General features: G+C 42.1%; 1 protein-coding gene across 11 annotated transcripts in view; it reads left to right on the forward strand.

Moving 5' to 3' along the window:
* LOC126297857 (protein sickie) overlaps nt 1–19,996 on the forward strand; it is a 1,116,277-nt gene that overhangs the window by 762,982 nt on the left and 333,299 nt on the right. For all 11 annotated transcript variants that reach the window (XM_049989129.1, XM_049989128.1, XM_049989130.1 and 8 more), the window contains one exon: nt 13,134–13,330. In XM_049989129.1, coding sequence (XP_049845086.1) covers nt 13,134–13,330 — 197 coding nt within the window. The remainder of the gene's footprint in view (nt 1–13,133; nt 13,331–19,996) is intronic.

Here is a 19,996-nt window from a genome sequence, read left to right on the forward strand (position 1 = left end):
TCAATTTACAAGAACATGCTTCACTAGTGGCCCATGGCGAAAGTCCTCTAAGTTGTTGATTTTCATTGCAGATTATATCGTCAACAAATGTAAAAGGCTTAAACACTGAAAGTGAACATTCAGTGTCACCAAGTATATTCGCCTAAAGTAGTTCCATCATACAGATGTGATGCAACAAGATTGCTGTCGAAGACAATTATATTCTTATTAGTGCTGAAAACTACGTATATCCGAATGAAAAGAGGTACAGAAATATTTTTTAATTTTTTTGTGACAAGTTGAATTTTGATTGAACGGAAGAAAATAAGTGCTTACAATCGGTGGGGTGATTTAAGCCAAATTGTCTTGAAAGTATTGAGAGCTCCACTGGTTTCACTGTCACATTTTTCGGTAAATATGTGATTTGGTTGCTTAATTTTGTGATTGAAAATATCTAAATGACCTGTAATGGCCAATTTTCGGCTTTTGTTTTTTGTATTCATGATCTTTAGGTCGTTTCCAATTTTTCCGACAGTATGTCTGGTTTCAAACAAATGGGCCGCTATTACCGATTTGTTTGGTTGTTGGAGGCGAAGGACTACAACGTGATCATTAAACTCACTCTAAAATTCCTACTGCTTCGACATGTGTAGAAATGGTGACAGTTTATCGGATGGGCGAGAGCAAGTGTTTTAAGGTTTCGGCTAGTTCGCGCGGGTGCTGCCGCTGAAACATCTGCAAACCAAACACGCGCCGTCGCACGTCCTGCGTGCTTGTCGCAAGAATTTTCGTCTTCCGCTCGCCGCTCTAAAGGGCCGTTTGGGGACGCGAAAATACCGCGGGAGCACTTGCCTTACCCTGCGTAAACTCTCCCCATTCTTTTCATCGCCATGACCGAAAATAACTTGCCCCTAAAAAGTAAATCTGTTGTAGTTAGGCTGCCGAGCACTCAAATTGACATTAAAATTTGTGTGTCGAATGCATGAAACTTGTTCCGAACACAAAAGTGAAAAACCTCTGACTTGGAAAGTAATTAGTTGTAGCCATATGTTCGCATAAAGCAACGAGCTTTTGTTCGATAGTGAAATATGCAGGTATATTCCAAATATTTTTTTCTGTGTATAGTACGACCCCACGTGTAAAATATTTGAAAATAGAAGACGCGACCGCCAAGAATCTACAATATGACTTTATTTATTCAGCGACTAGTTTCGATGTTGTTATTATAATTTTGATCAATAAATAGTCATAAACTTGTTCAGAATATCCCACATTAGGGGAACTGAGCAGCACACACACACACACATACACACACACACACACACACACACACAAACACGCCTTAATATTTACCATAAATATTTAGTTATGTTACCATGATATCCCCCAAATGTACTAGGGATTGACGTAATTTACAAATATATCATCACACCAACAGCTTGTACACCTATCAGCTTCAAACTTTATGTGCATCAACTAATCGCACAAATTGTAACTATCTGCATGTTTTAAAGCAGTAACTAATATATTACCCCAATCTTTAGGTAGTTATTACGTGCAACAGATACAATCTTAAGAACCCCCTGCTTTGCAAAGTTTGCTCTCATCCAGTCACTCCTTCCAACCTCTCTCTCCCTCTCACTTCCTCTTTATCTTCCTCTCCCTCTGCCCCCAGCCTTTCATTTCTATCTCTGAATCCCAACCAAAATTGTTATTTGTGTATAATTTAGCACTGTAGCCAACAATTATTGTACTTAAAGGTTGTAACATGATACCTGATTATATAAACGAGTATGAAGTTTAAGCTATATTGACTTAACAAAATGGGATATATATACCACGCGAAATATTTACTCCAACGCAAGTATTCAACACCTCGAAACAAAGATCTCCAAAACCCTCTAAAATTTATTCTGTAATATTGTTGTTGTTACGATGCATATTCTTTGTTCTCTGCAATAATGTTTCTCTTCTGCTATATGATCCTTGACTCTAATAGTTTCAGACACCATATTTGTTTACAAAATATGACAGTATACACGTGATGTGTTACGACAGTGAAAGGAACCTGTGACCACTGGAGTTACTCTATTTTACTTATTTTACTTTTTCCTTTAATTATACGTTTAGTTTTTTGTCAAAGGAAACCCAAAACCATGCTCTGAAATAATGTTTTGTTTCCCCACTAAACAGTGCCACAAGCTCCTCCAAAAAATTGTAAAAACACCCCCCCCACACACACACACACACACACATACACACACTCACGTCATACTAACAAATGTAAATTCGCCTGATGATTGAGGCTTAAACCTTCGAAAGCGTCGTGGAGATAAATAAACAATATGTGAACCGGAATGAATCTTACATTTTTCAGCGGAGTGTACGCTGATTTGAGATTTCCACGACCATTAAAACTATCTTAGACCGAGATTCGAACCTTGGTTCGGGTTTCGGTACGACACACAGTTTTAATCTGGCAGAAAGTCTCAATACGTAAATTTAACAACAACAAAGCTACACTGGTGGTACAAAGTTGAGCAGTCGGATCTTCCGTTATTTTCTGGACAGGAAAACCAAGAAGGCTTCGTTCGCCAAAGTAGTACGGTAAAATGACTGCAAGAAGGGAAGATAACACCGGAGGATGTCGTCGATTTGGTTTATTGGGATAGTTTCTGGAAAATGTGGTTCATCTGCAAAGGAGACTGCGTACAGAACACAAATGCGACGCTTACTTGAATACTGCTAAAATGTATGGTATCACTACTAGGTTGGATTGAAGGAACTTCGAAGCAATTCAGTGGTGGGCTCCTATATTTGTTACCGCTAGGGCCGGTCAACACGCGAATGGCACAGAGATGCTTCGTGAACTCAAATGGGAGTCCCTGGAAGGAAGACGACGCTCGTTTTCCGAAGCACTATTGATAAAATCTAGAAAACAGCATTTGAAGTTGACGGTAGAGCGATTCTAATGCCACCAATGTACATTTCCGTTAAGGAACACGAAGATAAGAGAAATTAGGGCGCCTACTGAGGCATATAGGCAGTAGTTTTTCCATTGCCCTGTTTGTGAATGGAACAGCATAGAAAATGAATAATGGTGTACAAGGTATCCTCCGCCACGCACCAAACGGTGGTTTGCGGAGTATGCATGCAGACTCAGATATCAAAAAAATGGTTCAAATGGCTCTGAGCACTATGGGACTTAACATCTATGGTCATCAGTCCCCTAGAACTTAGAACTACATAAACCTAGCTAACCTAAGGACATCACACAACACCCAGTTATCACGAGGCTGAGAAAATCCCTGACCCCGCCGGGAATCGAACCCGGGAACCAGGGCGTTGGAAGCGGGAGCGCTACCGCACGACCACGAGCTGCGGACACTTGGGTATCCATAAGCGCATTATGCTCATGAGTAAACTCCGGGAGCACCTTGATTTCCAATAAGAGCTAAAACCGAAAACTGACAAAACATCGACTGAAGCGAGAAAGGAACAGCGTAGGAAACGACTGCGGGAATGCTGAACTGCAGTTGAAGCCCAGGCGCAAGAAAAGGAAAACTGCAGTTGAAATAGCGTGGTCCGGTATGGCCGCTACGGAAAGATGAAGAAAGCCCCAAGTGAAGGTAGTATAATCGCCGAAATGTGGAAAATAGGTCTCAAAAGGCTCGCTCAGAAACTTCTAGCGATTCTTACAGATATCTGGTTCAGGAAGCAATCTCTTGAGACCGGTAATGTGCTATTATCTATCTTTACATAAGAAATGGGATGAAACTAGCATCAGTAACTACCAAAGGATCTCCCTGATGCTAGATACTTACAAACTTGTATCATAAGTCTTACTCAAGAGACTTGAGGCACAAACAGAACATCTAAGCGGTAAATATCAGCCATGGTTTAGAAAAGGCAGATCCCACACAAAACCATCTTACAAAACTACGAAGGCAGTCAAATGGTGGATCACCTTTGTAGACTCAAAAATATATGATTCGATAAACAAGCATACACTGTTCAACATATTAGAGGAAGTAAAAGTAGACAGAAAAACAACGGAACTCATCAAACACATTAACAACAAATCAAATGTTAAATTATTAAAATGTCTGCAGTCTTCGATATTAAAAGAGGAATCAGACAAAGACTCAGCCTTCTATTGAAAAGAAGTATTGGCACAATACGTGACAATAATAAGCTAAAATTGATTTACCGTGTTTGGCCTGCTCTAACGTCCTAACATTTATGATAATAGAGAAGGAGCGATTCACGCCTTAGAAATACTTTATGAAATTTGAGCTAGAACTGGACTGCACATCTCATACATAAAACTCAGTATATGGAAGGGATTCCTCGGTTCCTAGATGAACAACCTTTGGTAACTCATTTTAGCCAAAATATACATGGTACTCAAATTCAGATGCCTAGCAGAAATCATCCAACCTTCAGCATTAGGTCGTGAAGCAAACAAATAGTGAATGTCTAAGTTACAAAACGAAACGCCTACAGCGTTACCAAGAGTAGATATAACAAAGAAATCAATGTCATGGAACGCATAACTAAAACACCACACTACAATAATCAAACCACACGTCGGAAGCTTTCATAAGTAGACGCCAATCACTAATTCAAGGCAAAGAAAAATAAGAGGTTGCTCTGTACGCTTAGGTGGAATTTTTAGGAAAAGAAAATCTTGGGAATTACAACATACTGAGAGACATTTCTGATAATTTTAGGAAGAGACGACAAATATTTTTCTGTCACATTCACAGAGTTCTCCGTCACATCATCTCAGTGAAAATGAGAACAGTTGGCTGTTTGAAACTAACGAGATATTCAGGAAACTGGTCTCCTATTGAAGCGGTACTTTATAGAAATGCATTTAGAACATTTGTCGATAATAATCAATTTGCAGACAAATAGAAAATCAAGAGAACCAGGATACAATGACGGAAAAGAACTTCAACGGTAAGATGAGATTTTGGGAGAAGAAGGAAGTAAATACACGAGTTAAATGAGTTCAGTCGCGCTCATCAGTTGATGTAAAACAACGCAATTCAAATATTCAGAATAGCTACATTTATTGCCAACAAGAGTCACTTCAGTTTAACCCGCAGTTTATATATCTACATATTACTGTTCACATTCGCGTGCGTTTTATTTTCCATCTGTCAACATGACGTGTAACAGCTAGACGACATTGTTTTTCATTGGTATCAGCCAAATAATATGTTGAAATAACGGTAGGTAATAATTCTGGAAATGCTACAAATCCCGCTGCCGCTGAATGCTATACTTATTCTGGCAACTGTTTCTTTTTTCATTATTGAAAGAGACTCAAGACTTGCCGGCATATCTCTGGAAACAGCATGTCGTCACTGGCAATATTTTAAGAATTACTGAATTTCTGCTTCTTGTAACTTTCAGTCTACCTCCACTGACACTATAAGCTTTTACACTACTCACGACATGTTACTATATGTAGCGGAGGGTACATAATAATTATCATCTCATTTCCTCCATTTGTTCCATTCGCGAATAATGGGCAGGAATCAGAGTTTTTAAACCTATATATAAGCTTTAAGTTTAGTAATTTGTTATTTCGTCTGCTGCATTTGGGGGCAAGTAAAATGTGACTTGGATCTTCTCGGAATTTGCGCTCTGGGAATTTTGAATATAATCCTAATGTTCAACGCCAGTTTTCCATCGACCGTCACCGAATTTGGTTAGGCATCCCTATGACGCTCCCCGCTGACTAAGTGAAGCAGTTACGAAACTCACACCAGTTCTTTGAACCTTCTCCACTGCCTAGTAATTTCTTTAGGTACGGGTTCCATACTGACTAGCGGTATTCGAAAGCTAGCTGAACGAAAGTTTTGTGGATGAATTACAATTCTAAAGAATGATTCCAGTAACTCTCAGTCTGAGATTTGTCTTTCCTACAACAATTTACAACCCTCTGTGTAGTCATTCTATTGTAAAATGCTTCGGACGTACATTCTGAGCTATCTTAAGGTTGATAGACAATGGTGCAGTCAAACAAAACTGTATATTTCAACGCAAACAAAAATGGCTCTGAGCACTATAGGACTTAACAGCTTAGGTCACCAGTCCCCTATAACTTAGAACTACTTAAACCTAACTAACCTAAGGACATCACACAACACCCAGCCATCACGAGGCAGAGAAATTCCCTGACCACGCCGGGAATCGAACCCGGGAACCCGGGCGTGGGAAGCGAGAACGCTACCGCACGACCACGAGATGCGGGCTCAACGCAAACATTACATTTGTTTGTAAAAGCGTCAACGACCGTCCCGTCCTGTACCGGTGATATTGCACTTCGTTCAGTTTTCTTGTTTAGCGACTTCTCTCTGTAAAACAATATCGTCCGCTAACATCTTCGTGGGTCATCCAAAGGCAACTGCGCCTCTTATTCGGTAGTGGATCTGGATCCACGACCAGCCAACATTATTTCTATTTTCCTAATGCAAATTCAAATTCGTACAGTCCCCTCTATTTCACAGTAGTGTGATGTGACCGACACCTGGTAATAACATACGCAATCTTTAAATCTTCACGGATGAAAGCCCAACAGAATTCTGAAAATAAGAATATATGATTAAAATGAGGTTCATTTGAAGCTTAAATGATCGATACGAAGATTCATTCAACTGCTAGTTTAACAAACTTAGTTGAAACAGTTTTATTTTGTGCAGTTACCGTGAATGCATGTGAAACAGGAAGTAAATACTTCCTATTACGCAAGTTGTTCGCTTTGCAATCTCGCACAAAGGGAGATAACATACTCATCTGAATTTCCAGGGCCATCTGATAGAGATTAACAATTCATTTTCATATCCTCCCGTTTCTGAAACCATAGTGTAAACCATGGCAACTGGGCTCGCAGTAGAAGATATTACGGTTTGAATGTTCAACAACAGCATACATAAAACGAAAGAACGAGGAAATGCTGCCCGAGAATAAAGTAAGCTACCTCATAATATTAGTGGCGACAGTATGTTCGGCCAGGTGCAAACTACTGGTGGTGTGTAACGCAGGCAGTTGTAATGACAAAAATAAATAATTTATTTTTATATTCCTTTGGGAGGACGGGGAAATCAGCTCTGTGGAGCAGTGTAACTAATATCAAAGCCGAGCCAACTTGAGGCAATTATCGCGTGAAGAAGGCATCACGCCCGGTATTATCAATTACCGACTGGCTACCACTCCATTGTGTTTAATTGTTTTTGAAGTGCTACACGGTCCCCGCCCCAGCACTTAACAATTACTCTGGAAATGCGTTATCATCTTCGGCTGAGATAGAGAGCTCTACAATTTTTCAGATGCGCTATCGAATCTTAATGTGCTGCAGCCACGATACTTGCTTTCTGACAACTCGACACTTACGACACACCTTATCTCAAATAGAATTGTAGAACTCTATGTTTCTTCGTTCTCTCGACTTCATAGAATACTTTATAAACGAAGATCAGGGTTTAGCGAGCCGTTGACAACGAGGTCATTAGAGACAGAGCACAAGCTCGGATCAGGGAGGGACGCTGAAGGAACAGTCCCTAAATTTACCTAAAGCGAGTTAGGGAAGACCTAAATCTGGATGGTTGGACGATGATTTGAACAGTCGTGCTCTCATTTTTCCTATCCTTTTTCATTTGTAAAGTCTATGTGTTTGCTGTTGTACTGTTCACCTGTTACAACACCAGCTTCATGTAGTACTTTATTTCATTTAATGGGTGTGCTTTCGGCCAGTTGAACACGTTATCAGTACGGTCATAGATGTAGGAGGTGACTAACATAGTTTGAAAAAATGTCTGGAGGCTATCTCTCCACGGACTCTACGTACTCACCGGCTCTTTTATTGGCCGCTATCGGTGCGGGCAATGTACGACCTAACTTGTTGGCTTTTCCCGTTCTTATCAGAGGGATCGGTCGTACACCATCGCTTTAAAGGCTATACATTCAGCACATAATTAATCTTCAACCGTTTCAAGTAAACATAAAATTTAGTGAAAATATAGGCTTATATAAATAATTAAAATGACTGAATAAATTACGTAGGATTAATTATGTTGACGAAATCAGAGGGTTATATTTTAAACCAAATAAATACCTATTAAATAATGTTCACACGTATGTGAATGGTGGCGTAACACGAATTGCAAATTCGAAATAAAAAACAGTTAAACAGTAATTAACGTATATGGTATGAGCAGAGCATCAAATACATGAGCAAAGTTCATGTGACCACACATTATTTCACGAAAATCAGATGCAAACAAAAAAAAAAATGGTTCAAATGGCTCTGAGCACTATGGGACTCAACTGCTGTGGTCATCAGTCCCTTAGAACTTAGAACTACTTAAACCTAACTAACCTAAGGACATCACACAGATCCATGCCCGAGGCAGGATTCGAACCTGCGACCGTAGCAGTCTCACGGTTCCGGACTACGCGCCTAGAACCGCGAGACCACCGCGGCCGGCAGATGCAAACATTGAAAGTCTGAAAGTGCAGTTCCCCACTATGAATAGTGACGTAAGCCCAAGTTCGTTATCCTGAATAACTACTGTGGAAGAACATTCAACAAGTCATCACACGCGAATATAAGTATCAGCTGCAGCAAATGATTACAGTTACAGCTGCCTCAAATCATACAGACAGAGTTAAATTCGCACAGTCGAAAAATCGATCACCGAAAACGCAGTCAAATAATCTAAGTCTAATGAAAAGTTAAAGTATTTAACTTGCGTGGCTGCTCGGCCGCACAGCCACACGAGACTCTACAGCCAGCACCGGCACGTCAGCTCGCGCGTGCGCAAAGCCGTTCGGTGGCTACCACGCACACCTCACAGTTGTTCTTAGCGCATTGAATATTTATCATAAAAACGTCACCCTTGATCAGATTTCTTGTAATTCAATGTCAGTTCACCATGCATTGGCGACAAAGGCCTTCAGGAAATCGCAAGATGAATAATAATACTTTGCCCAGTTGCCATTGTGTGTGTGAAATTTATCAATGGATTTTAGAAATTTTGATGATATTGTATTTTTTTAAATATATATATATAGTAGCTTTTACGCATGACTTTACCCATGCACACATATGTCACATATAGGCCTATTGCACACATTTTCTCCTCCCCCTCTCTCTGTCCATCTCCTATGACCCCAGCCCCCCACCCCCTTCTTCCGCTTCCCATATGCTCGCATACTGCCTGCACAACACATCGGTTTCATAGAGCAGCCGAGATGTCAGGCATTACCCACATTTATTCACCACCACCCAGCCCTACCCCCACCGAACACATCGACAATAAATCGAATTCATTCTGAATTGTCATCCAGTTTTGATCTGTGTGTAAAATTTGAAGTCTCTAACTCATCGGAAAGTTAGTTTAATTAAAATAAATCGCAAAATTTGTACCGAAGAGACAGACAGACAAAAAAAGAGACCTAGTAACAACATGTTAAAAAGCGGATGGGCCTTGGGGAGCAGCGATAAAAATTGCAGAGGAAGGTCAATGCTTTGAATACAGTAAGTAGTTTCAAATGCTTATAGGTTGCAGTACTTATGCAAAGATGAACGAACTTGCCCAGGATATACTACCGTGGAAATAATCTTGATTGTAATCATCTTGAGGTTGACACATTTCTGCCCACATTTACTTACTCACAGATTTGTTTTTGGAAAGTGGCCACCTCGAGCGAAATACAATTTCTTATTGTCCTTTTTATTGGTTCAAATGGCTCTGAGCACTATGGGACTTAATATCTGTGGTCATCAGTCCCCTAGAACTTACAACTACTTAAACCTAACTAACCTAAGGACATTACACACATCCATACAGGAGGTGGGATTCGAACCTGTGACCGTAGCGGTCACGCGGTTCCAGACTGAAGCACTTAGAACCGCACAGCCACACCGGTCGGCTCTTTTTTATTCCCCAGACATGTTTCACTGAAGTTACAGCATCATCAGTGGGTTTTATATTGTCTTCTTGTTACCACATGCTATGGATATCCTGGATATTATGTAATTTAATGCAGTTGTTTTGTTTCACAGTTCGTCATTTTTGCTGATTTCCGCATTATCTCCACTGTGAAGGCCTGCATCAAGTAACTTTTGTGTCACTGTTGTTTGTAAACACCGACACGTAAAGCTACTTAGTTAAGACTTTCACAGTGAGGATAATCGTGTCTCTGTTTACAAACAACAGTGACACGAAAAGTTACTTAACGCAGGCCTTCACAGTAAAGAAAATGGGGAAAGCAGTAAAAATGACAAACTGTGAAACAGAACAAATGAATTACATAATATCCAGGATATCCATGGTGTGTGGTAACAATAAGATAGCATAAAACCCACAGATGAAGCTGTAACTTCAGCGAAAAATGTCAGCAAAATAAAAAATAAATTGTGTTTTTGTTGTGTACATAGTTCTGCGTAGTCAGCGCGTACACAACTTTTCCACTAGAGCGCGCCCCGCTAAGCACAACAGCACAGGCGCAGCGCTCGTCCGTCTCCGCACTACGAGATGGCGCTGCCATAGAGACGGACCAAATTCTGCTTCCGCCGATCCGCGTATTAATATGTAACGCAACCAATGAAATTGCTGCTAAAGTAGAACCTTTTCTACTCGTGGATCACACTTGTGCAGTGATACGTGAACGTGCGAGGTATTATAACGAGTGTAAAGACCTCCGATTAGTCAGTCTGCACCAATCTGTACCAGTCTGCATTAGTCTGTACCAGTCTGTACGAGTTCTACATTTGTCTGTACCAGTCTATAGTCAAGTTTCAGTCTGCGCCTAATAAGATTACCATATTCCTGTACATTGCCATGGAGATAAATGTATAGACACTTTTGTCAAGTATCAGAGATATATGTGAGAATAAGATTAACCTACCCATACCAAAGGAACTTCAGACTGTCAATTGTAAATAGCATCCAGAACAAAGTTAAGTAATTTTTATGCTTGTTATAATTTTAATAAATGTGTGTGAAAATTAATCAAGTTCTGCGAATTTTAAAATTTTCCCTGCGAACTGACTGTTCAAACAGATTTCGGGCTTGCAGCCGGTCGTCGTTCAATACTTCGCACGATATTTCAACTGGGCACCTGCCATTCATCTTCAGGCGAGTCTGCGACGGCTCACCTGAAGATGACTGGCAGGTGTCCAGTTGAAATATCGTGCGAAGTATTGAACGACGACCGGCTGCAAGCCCGAAATTTGTTTGAATAATCAAGTTCTGTTTAAAGTTGGTACCGTCAATCTGCTACTCTAAGCGTGGAAGTGGCATTTCTATCATCTGACCTAACGGTACAAGACAAACACGCCACGATAAGACCACGAGACATATTGCTGACATTCGCCTACTTCGTTAGAGCAACAAGTCAAATAATCTGACGGTGTGTGTACCGAATGTCTTACAGTACGCACACCACAGTTTTGCTCTAGGCAGACCCCCTCCAGAAACAAATCTTGATCATATTGTGCTCCACAGCTGATTCGTGTTGGTACTTATTAATATTAACTAGTGTGGAAAGCTGCGTCAAACCAATTTTCGTATTGAAGACCACAACTACAACGAGAACAATAACAACAACAATTACAATTGAAACTGTATGACTACTCCTGTAATAACTACGCTGAGAATGCCTTATTCAAATCGTTAACGAAGAAAATTGCGGTGTATGTTGGCTTTGTAGATGGCGTCGGAAACTTCATTAGTAGAGGGAGGAAGTCGGTGCCGTGGATGATCCACAGTGAAACAGATCAAAATTGGCCATGCTGGTGGCTATGCAAAAACAGTCATCTTACCTGTTCCTGATAAAAAGCAAGATTTTAATGCTGAGGCTTGAAACCCATGACATTACTGTTGTGGATGGCAGGAGAGCCAACACCGTGTTACTAAAGGAGGCCGAAATGCACGCGTTTTAGCTCACGCAGGCTGGGTTGAGGTCTGGAACATGACAAGAAAATTAGAATTGAGTAAAACGGAAGTAGCTGGTGGAATACTTAACTTTAATCCATTAATGATGAACGTCGCTCGTGACAGTACATGATTTACAATATCAATGGTAACTGAATATGGCGCCTTGCTAGGTCGTAGCAAATAACGTAGCTGAAGGCTATGCTAACCATCGTCTCGGCAAATGAGAGCGTAATTTGTCAGTGAACCATCGCTAGCAAAGTCGGATGCACAACTGGGGCGAGAGCTAGGAAGTCTCTCTAGACCTGCCGTGTGGCGGCGCTCGGTCTGCAATCATTGATAGTGGCGACACGCGGGTCCGACGTATACTACCGGACCGCGGCCGATTTAAAGACTACCACCTACCAAGTGTGGTGTCGGGCGGTGACACCACAATTACCATCTTTGGCCATGCGGTGGGCTGAGTTGGGCAATGGATCATTTTCAATAGATTGATTGTTAACCAGTCACGGACATTTCAGGACTGTGACAAGTTTGGGGATATACCAGACAATATATAACAAAGTTTACAGGATTCAAGGTGTCCCCTCCCATCAGGACCTAATACTACAAACAGTTGAACTGCATGCCTATCTAAGGCTGCATAGAGTCCATTCTGTTGCATTTAGAGGACCTATCATCCTAGTATTTGATTGAAATGTTCTGAGAAAATTAAGGTTATGGTTTTTTGGTGTCATGTTGAGTCCTATTTTCCTCCTATGATATGTTTTAAATGCCAGCGAGGCTATTAGTGAACAATCCCCACCCCTCCTACATGCCAGAACATCATACCCCCTCACCCCCTCTCCTGCCATCCATTTAGTGGCATTTTTTTTTTTGCCGGTGGGCTGTTAAACCCAGTCTTCTCCTTTCTCCCTTCATTTATCGACGTGTTCAGTCTTTAGGGAAAAGAAACTCCAGGAGTATAAAACATCTGACGACCTGTCTTATCCAGATGCTAACGAAAAGTTAGAACACCTGCGCAGACAGTATGATGTCAAACTTGACAGATGTCAATGCCTGCTTGTCAGGGAGACACGCCAGCTTCCTCAACCCCTACACCCACAGAAACAGTGAGGCACAAGCTGGAGGCAGGCGTGGCTGGAGTACGGTCCCAGGGAAGCGAGGCCGGCTGCTGAGCGCGGGTCTTGGGTGTTGCAGGTGGGCAACATCAAGGCGAGCCTCGCGGCTCTGTCTTCGCTGGGCGTGTGCGTGGACGGGGTGTCGGCGCGCGATGTGCGGGACGGCTCCCTGAGGGCCGTGCTGGCCCTCCTGTTCGCGCTCTCGCGCTACAAGCAGCAGCAGAAGCAGCAGAGGCACCTGCACCACCAGCACGCCGCGCACGACGACATGCCCAGGTAGGCACACAGCCTCAACTTACAACACCACAACGAATACCAAAATAACCTCATTATTGTCACAACTGGCGCACTTGTCAGTCTGTACCTAACGGTCCATTCTCATAACAGACAAAATGAGCTATACTAAACAAATAATTAAGTCCCTTTTAGTAGATGTCGCTCCCTCTTGTTGAGCATCGCTCTATATCAACAAGTGAATGCAGCAGTGCACAGTAGCTTGTAACCGCCAGAATTCACAGAAGTTGTCTGTTAATTATACAACACTGTATAACTGAATATTATTATTGTTATTTTGCATGGTAATTATTGAATTACCAGTTTATTTATTACAACAGTGAATATTTCAAAATTATTTATTTTAGTCCGTAAAGAGAAGCCAAATGTACAAAGTATGTATTGAAAACGTGTACATATATTTGTGCAAATCATTAAAAAATCGCCTAATAGCATTAGATCATAAAGAAAAATTTTCCTTCCTCCAGAAAAAAATCAGGTCTGAAAAGGTAAAATTGTTGTCCGACTGTTTAGTCATATGTGGCGTAGTTCTCTTCAGATTACTCTTTCGTATGGTGACACTGCATTTGTGAGAACATGAATAAGCAAAATCTTTTTGACGCCATCCACTTTATGAGAAGAATGCGAAATAGAAGCTCAAGAAAGCAGATTATAGGCTGACGTCGCGTCGATCTTTGGGCCGGCCGCGGTGGTCTAGCGGTCCTAGGCGCTCAGTCCGGAACCGCGCGACTACTACGGTCGCAGGTTCGAATCCTGACTCGGGCATGGATGTGTGTGATGTCCTTAGGTTAGTTAGGTTTAAGTAGTTCTAAGTTCTAGGGGACTGATGACCACAGATGTTAAGTCCCATAGTGCTCGGAGTCATTTTTGAAATCATTGGAGGAGCAGCACAGCTTCGGAACGACGAGAATGTGAAGGAAACTGGCGTCGTCCCAATCAAAGGAAGCATGCTTACATCGTCTTCAAAGTTTCGGGGAAATCAGAAAAAAATTAAATCTTAATGGTCAATGGGTATTTGGGCCCCATTCCATCCTAATGAGAGTCCAGTATTTTAACGATTGCGCAATGTCTCTTAACGACAGCAATTCAATCAGACGTCATACATTTCCACTTCTGCTGCCTGACATGATGGAAAATATGGAAATATCGTCATTTCTTTTATATCTCTTTTGCCATTCCTCCTGTGACAACCGGAAAAACACAGCTCGTAACAGTGGAAGTGATTTGTTCCTCCATTATGAAGAATAGGATTTTGTAGACGTCTGTGACATAACACAGACATCTATTGGCTTCTGGTGCAAGCACAAAAGTTAACATTAGTAGTGAACAAGATCTACTGAAGCAGTTAACTGACGTGAGGGGCGCACTGGAGTTTCCGATTATCACTCCACTCCTCGCAACCCCCACCCCCCAGTTTTATACGGTACTAGGTGGGTTAGTGTGTTCGTGGCTCTCTGGAGGAAAAGTAGGAAGCGGAGCACCCGCATGGGGACACACTCGAGCAACCGCTCCATAGTGCTGATCTCACCCCATGGGATTATCACGCCTTCAGTCCCTTAAAAAAGCCCTCGAAGGGTCGGCGATCCCTGTTGGACGAGTGGGCAGTTACAGACTTCTTCACGCAGAAGGACACGGTGTTTTATCAAAGGGATATTCTCAACCTGGTGCGTCGATGGAGTGATTGCGTCAACGCTCACGGCGATTTTGCCTGAATGGCATACAGATTCTGGACTGCACGACCTTCGAACGGAAACTTTTGATTGTCTCTTATACATTAGGATACTATTTAGAGAATTTTCTCATAGGTGACGTATCACAAAACTTCTGGGCAAACTAATTATTTATCATCAGAGTTACGACTAAGAGATGGAGCCCGAGCGCTTTAGCTAAGGAAGGACGTGGGTGGGAGAGCGGAGGTGCGGGTGGAGGGGCATTGGAAGGGAAATCAGCTGAATCTTTTTCAAAGAAACCATCCCTGCATTTGCCTTAAGAGATTTTGGGAAACGACAGGAAACCTAAATATGGATGGCAGAACAGGGACTCATGCCTTTGTTCTCCCAGACACTAGTCCTGTGTGTTAACCACCACGCCACGTCGCCAGGTACCTATCATGAGAGAGAGGAGGAAAATTTATCTGAGTATCCAGTCCACATCAGATTATTTGACATAAAACACTAGCTATGTTGGATGTGGAAAAGAGTAGACTGTGAACTTGTAGAGGGAACCATATTAGAATTCTCCTGGAGTGGTTTAGGGAAACTGCGAAAGCATATATCGGTATAGCAGGGCTGGAATGCTGATCAATCTCTAAAGGAGTCAAGTTTCAGCCTGCTCTGTTTGGTGAAAGAACGTATTATTCGACTAAAGTGATTTAATGAAAATAAAGAAAATCAATATTAGGATTTGAACCTGATTATCAGGAATACGAGTATAGCGTCTCAGCCGATGCGCCACATCGCCCATAGATGTGTACATGAAGTTTCCGTTCACGAAAAATATTTCTGTTGCAGCTTATACACACAAAATATTAATGAACACAGTTATAGCCAGAGGGTCTGAAAGTGTTAAATAAAAACCGTCGTTCAATGTTGCGGGCACGAAGTTTTAATTTAATGAAGGCAGCGTCATGTGCTTTTACAGCCTCAATACTTGAATCAGTTCAGATGGTCAGTGAGTGATTTTTCTAGGATATTGTTACTGTTGCGCCACCGTCGTAGTTAAAAGTTAATTTATTGATGGCTCTGAGCACTATGGGACTTAACATCTGTGGTCATCAGTCCCCTAGAACTTAGAACTACTTAAACCTAACTAGCCTAAGGACATCACACACATCCATGCCCGAGGAAGGATTCGAACCTGCGACCGTAGCAGTCACGCGGTTCCGCACTGAGCCCCTTAACCGCGAGACCACCGCGGCCGGCCGTTAATTTTTCTGAGTGCTAGAGAATATAGGTTAATAAGATACCATGGGAATACGAGTCATATGTGCCATATCGGTGACGCTACCAGCTAGAGAAGAGCAATATCTAATGTGAGGAGGAGGATTCACGTCCCAGGGATGTGTTTCGTTTTTTTCTCGAGTGAATACATACCGCGATGTCGATGGAACATTGAAACATTAAACCTGACGGCAGTATGCTGAGGGAAGAGTAACACTTTGGCGCCTGCAGCTTATCTGTTCCTACTGCGTTAGTATCGCAGGAGATGGTACCGAGTGCAGCCTAACGTATCATTCGTACCGACTCAATTCTTCAAGTATTTTTGTCGCAATATATCAGATGGATATCTCCAAATAGTTCAAATGGCTCTGAGCACTATGGGACTTAACATATGAGGTCATCAATCCCCTAGAACTTAGAACTACTTAACCCTAACTAACCTAAGGACGCCACACACATCCATGCCCGAGGCAGGATTCGAACCTGCTACCGTAACGGTCGCGCGGTTCCAGACTGAAGCGCCTAGAACCACTCGGCCATAGGGGCCGGCTGGATATCTCCGATTTTGTTTAATTTGTATATTGAACAAATGGTACAGGAAACAAATGTGATTATTTGGAAGGGGAATTAAAGCTCGTGAAGCAGAAATGCTAGATTAGACCGAAAAGTTCGCTGGCTGGTCTTAGAAAATAAAGAAAATGAGAGTTAAAAAAATACCTTTACTGTCCTTCAGTGTAATCTTATTTGGCTACAATTCACCTCTGATATTGGCTGTAAAATGATTGGAAAATGTCATCAAACCCATCTTGTGGAATTCCATCGGATATCCGCATCATTACAGGAGATGAGAACTGGTGCTACCAATACGATCCGGAGACCAAGCGACAGTCATTGGCATGGAGTTCATCATCTTCCCTGCCTCCCGAAAAATGTCGGCTGACATCCAGGATTAAGACGATGTTGGTCGTCTTTCCCGACAGCAACGGCTTGATCCATCAGGAATTTCTACCTGAGGGAGACGGGGCAGACGATGAACACCATACCATTGACTGTCGCTTGAACTCCGGATCGTATCTACATCCACACAGATACTCCGCAAGCCAGGGTACGGTGCGTGGCGGAGGGTACCCTATACCACTACTTCTCATTTCCTTGCCTGTTCCACTCGCAACTAGAGCGAGGGAAAAACGACTGTGTATATGCCTCCATATGAGCCCTTATTTCTCGTATCTTATCTTCGTATTCCTTACGCGCAAGTCGATCGCTGTGGCCGAGCGGTTCTATGAGCTTCAGTCCGGAACCGCGCTGCTGCTACGGTCGCAGGCTCGAATGCTGCCTCGGTCGTGGATGTGTGTGATGTCCTTAGGTTAGTTAGGTTTAAGTAGTTCTAAGTCTATGGGACTGATGACCTCAGATGTTAAGTCCCGTAGTGCTTAGAGCCATTTGAACCAACTTACGCGGAATGTATGTTGGCGGCAGTAGAATCGTTCTAGAGTCAGCCTTCAAATGCCTAGTCTCTAAATTTTCTCAGCAGTGTTACACGAAAAGAGCGTCGCCTTCCCTCCAGGGCTTCCCATTTGACTTTCTGAAGCATATTCGTATCACTTACGTGTTGTTCGAACCTACCAATAAAAAACCTAGCTGCCCCCCTCTGAATTGCCCCGATGTCTTCTTTCAATCCGATAAGGTAAGGATCCCAAACACTCGAGCAGTACTCAAGATTAGGTCGCACCAGCGTCCTATAGTGCGGTCCCCTTTTCATGTGAACCACTCTTTTCCAATAAACCGAAATCGACCATTCGCCTTCCCTACTACAGTTCTCACATGCTCGTTCCATTTCACATCGCTTTATAGCGTTACGCCCAGATATTGAAGTGACTGAACTGTGTCAAGCAGCGCACTAGTAATACCGAATCCGAACATTTCAGGTTTGGTAGTGCCAGGTCTCATCTCCTGTAATGCTGTAAATATCCAACACCGCTTTACCACGGTGCTTCGAACGATTCGACAATAAGCATCTGCTGACAGTTTCCAACAGCCTTACAACCCATGTCAGAAGTATCCACTAGCTAATGGTGATTTTTTAAATCCAGTAAAGGCTGTAATTGTGATTTTTGAAAACCAGTAAAGGCTACAGTTGTCTTCATTAATATTTTGTGTGTATTAGCTGCAACAGAAATATTTTTCGTGAACGGGAATCTCACGTATACCTTTGTGAATGTTCAAACCTTTCATGATGCACAAGTGCTCCCTCTTGTTGAGTATCACTGTAAAAACATCAACAAGTGAATGCAGCAATGCGCAGCAGCTCGTAGCTCTTGTTTGTAACTCTTGCTTCCTTTATTTTCTGAGATCATTCACCGAACATTTCAGACGCACCTTCTAGAAAGTGAGGTTTGTCGATGACATTGAAGTGTGCTCAGACGCGGCAAAAGACTTGGAAGAACAGTTGAACAGAATGGCTGGTGTTTGAAAATAAGTGGCAATATGAACATCAACAGAATTAAAACAAGGGTAAAAGGATGTAATCGAATCAAATCAGGCGGTACCGAGGGAATTATATAAGCAAATGAGACAGTAAATGTAGTTGAGTTTTGTTATCTGTACAGAAAAGTAACTGACGATGGCAAAAGTAGAGCGTAGAGCGGATGTCAAATGAATACTGGCAACAGCGCCAAAAGCATTTATGAAAAAGAGAAAATTGTTAAGATATAATATCAATGTAATTTTAAGAAATCATATCTGAAGGTGTTTGTTTGAACTGTAATCTTGTGTGGGAGCGAAACTTGCGGTATATATAAGTAAAGAAAAGAAACTTTCGAAACATGGTGCTACAGAAGAACGCTGGAGATTAGATGGATGGACCAAACAGCCGATGAGACCGAATTAGAAAGAAAAAAATTATGAGAAAACCGACAGAAATAAGTTGCCGATTGATGGGACATATCCTGAGGCATCAAGGAATCGTCAGTTCTCGAGGTCGTGCTGAAAAGTTATGCCTCCGAATTTTTTTATTTGAAAACTCTCTAAGCTTAGTAAATAAACCAAACTTTATTAACATTCTACATCTTTATTCTTCATGTCTATCTCTCAACATAGTCGCCCTAGCGACGTACACATGTCTCCCAACGAGACCAATTCGCTGATACCGTCACTGTAGAATATTTGACTTCGTTGGTGGAGCCACTATCCCACTTCTGCTTGGACTGCTTCATCACTATCAAAGTGAAGTCCTCGAATGTGTTCTTTAGGTATTGGATACAGATGAGAATCGGACGGAGCCAAGATGGGACTTTATGGAGGATTATCGATGGATGTGAACCAAACTCTTCGAATTCGAAACTCGAATACAGCACATTGTTTCTCACGCACCGACTAGTTACCTTACACACCGCCATGTTACACACTACACTTAGCGCCCTCTAGCGGCAGAACGCTGCATATACGTAGACATGAAGAATGGAGATGTAGAATGTTGATAACGTTTGTTTATTAAAAAAGCTTTAAGAGTTTTTACATAAAAAATTGGATGCATTACTTTTCAGCACACCGTGGTACATATTGCGTAAGGACCACAAAGACAATATAAGAGTAATTATGGCCCCTATGAAAGCATACACGCTGGCTGCCGTGGCCGAGCGGTTCTAGGCGCTTAACCACCTGGCTGCTACGGTCACAGGTCCGAATCCTGCCTCGTGCATGGATGTGT

The sequence above is a fragment of the Schistocerca gregaria genome, chromosome X, assembly GCF_023897955.1.
Source record: "Schistocerca gregaria isolate iqSchGreg1 chromosome X, iqSchGreg1.2, whole genome shotgun sequence".
NCBI classification, from domain to species: domain Eukaryota; kingdom Metazoa; phylum Arthropoda; class Insecta; order Orthoptera; family Acrididae; genus Schistocerca; species Schistocerca gregaria.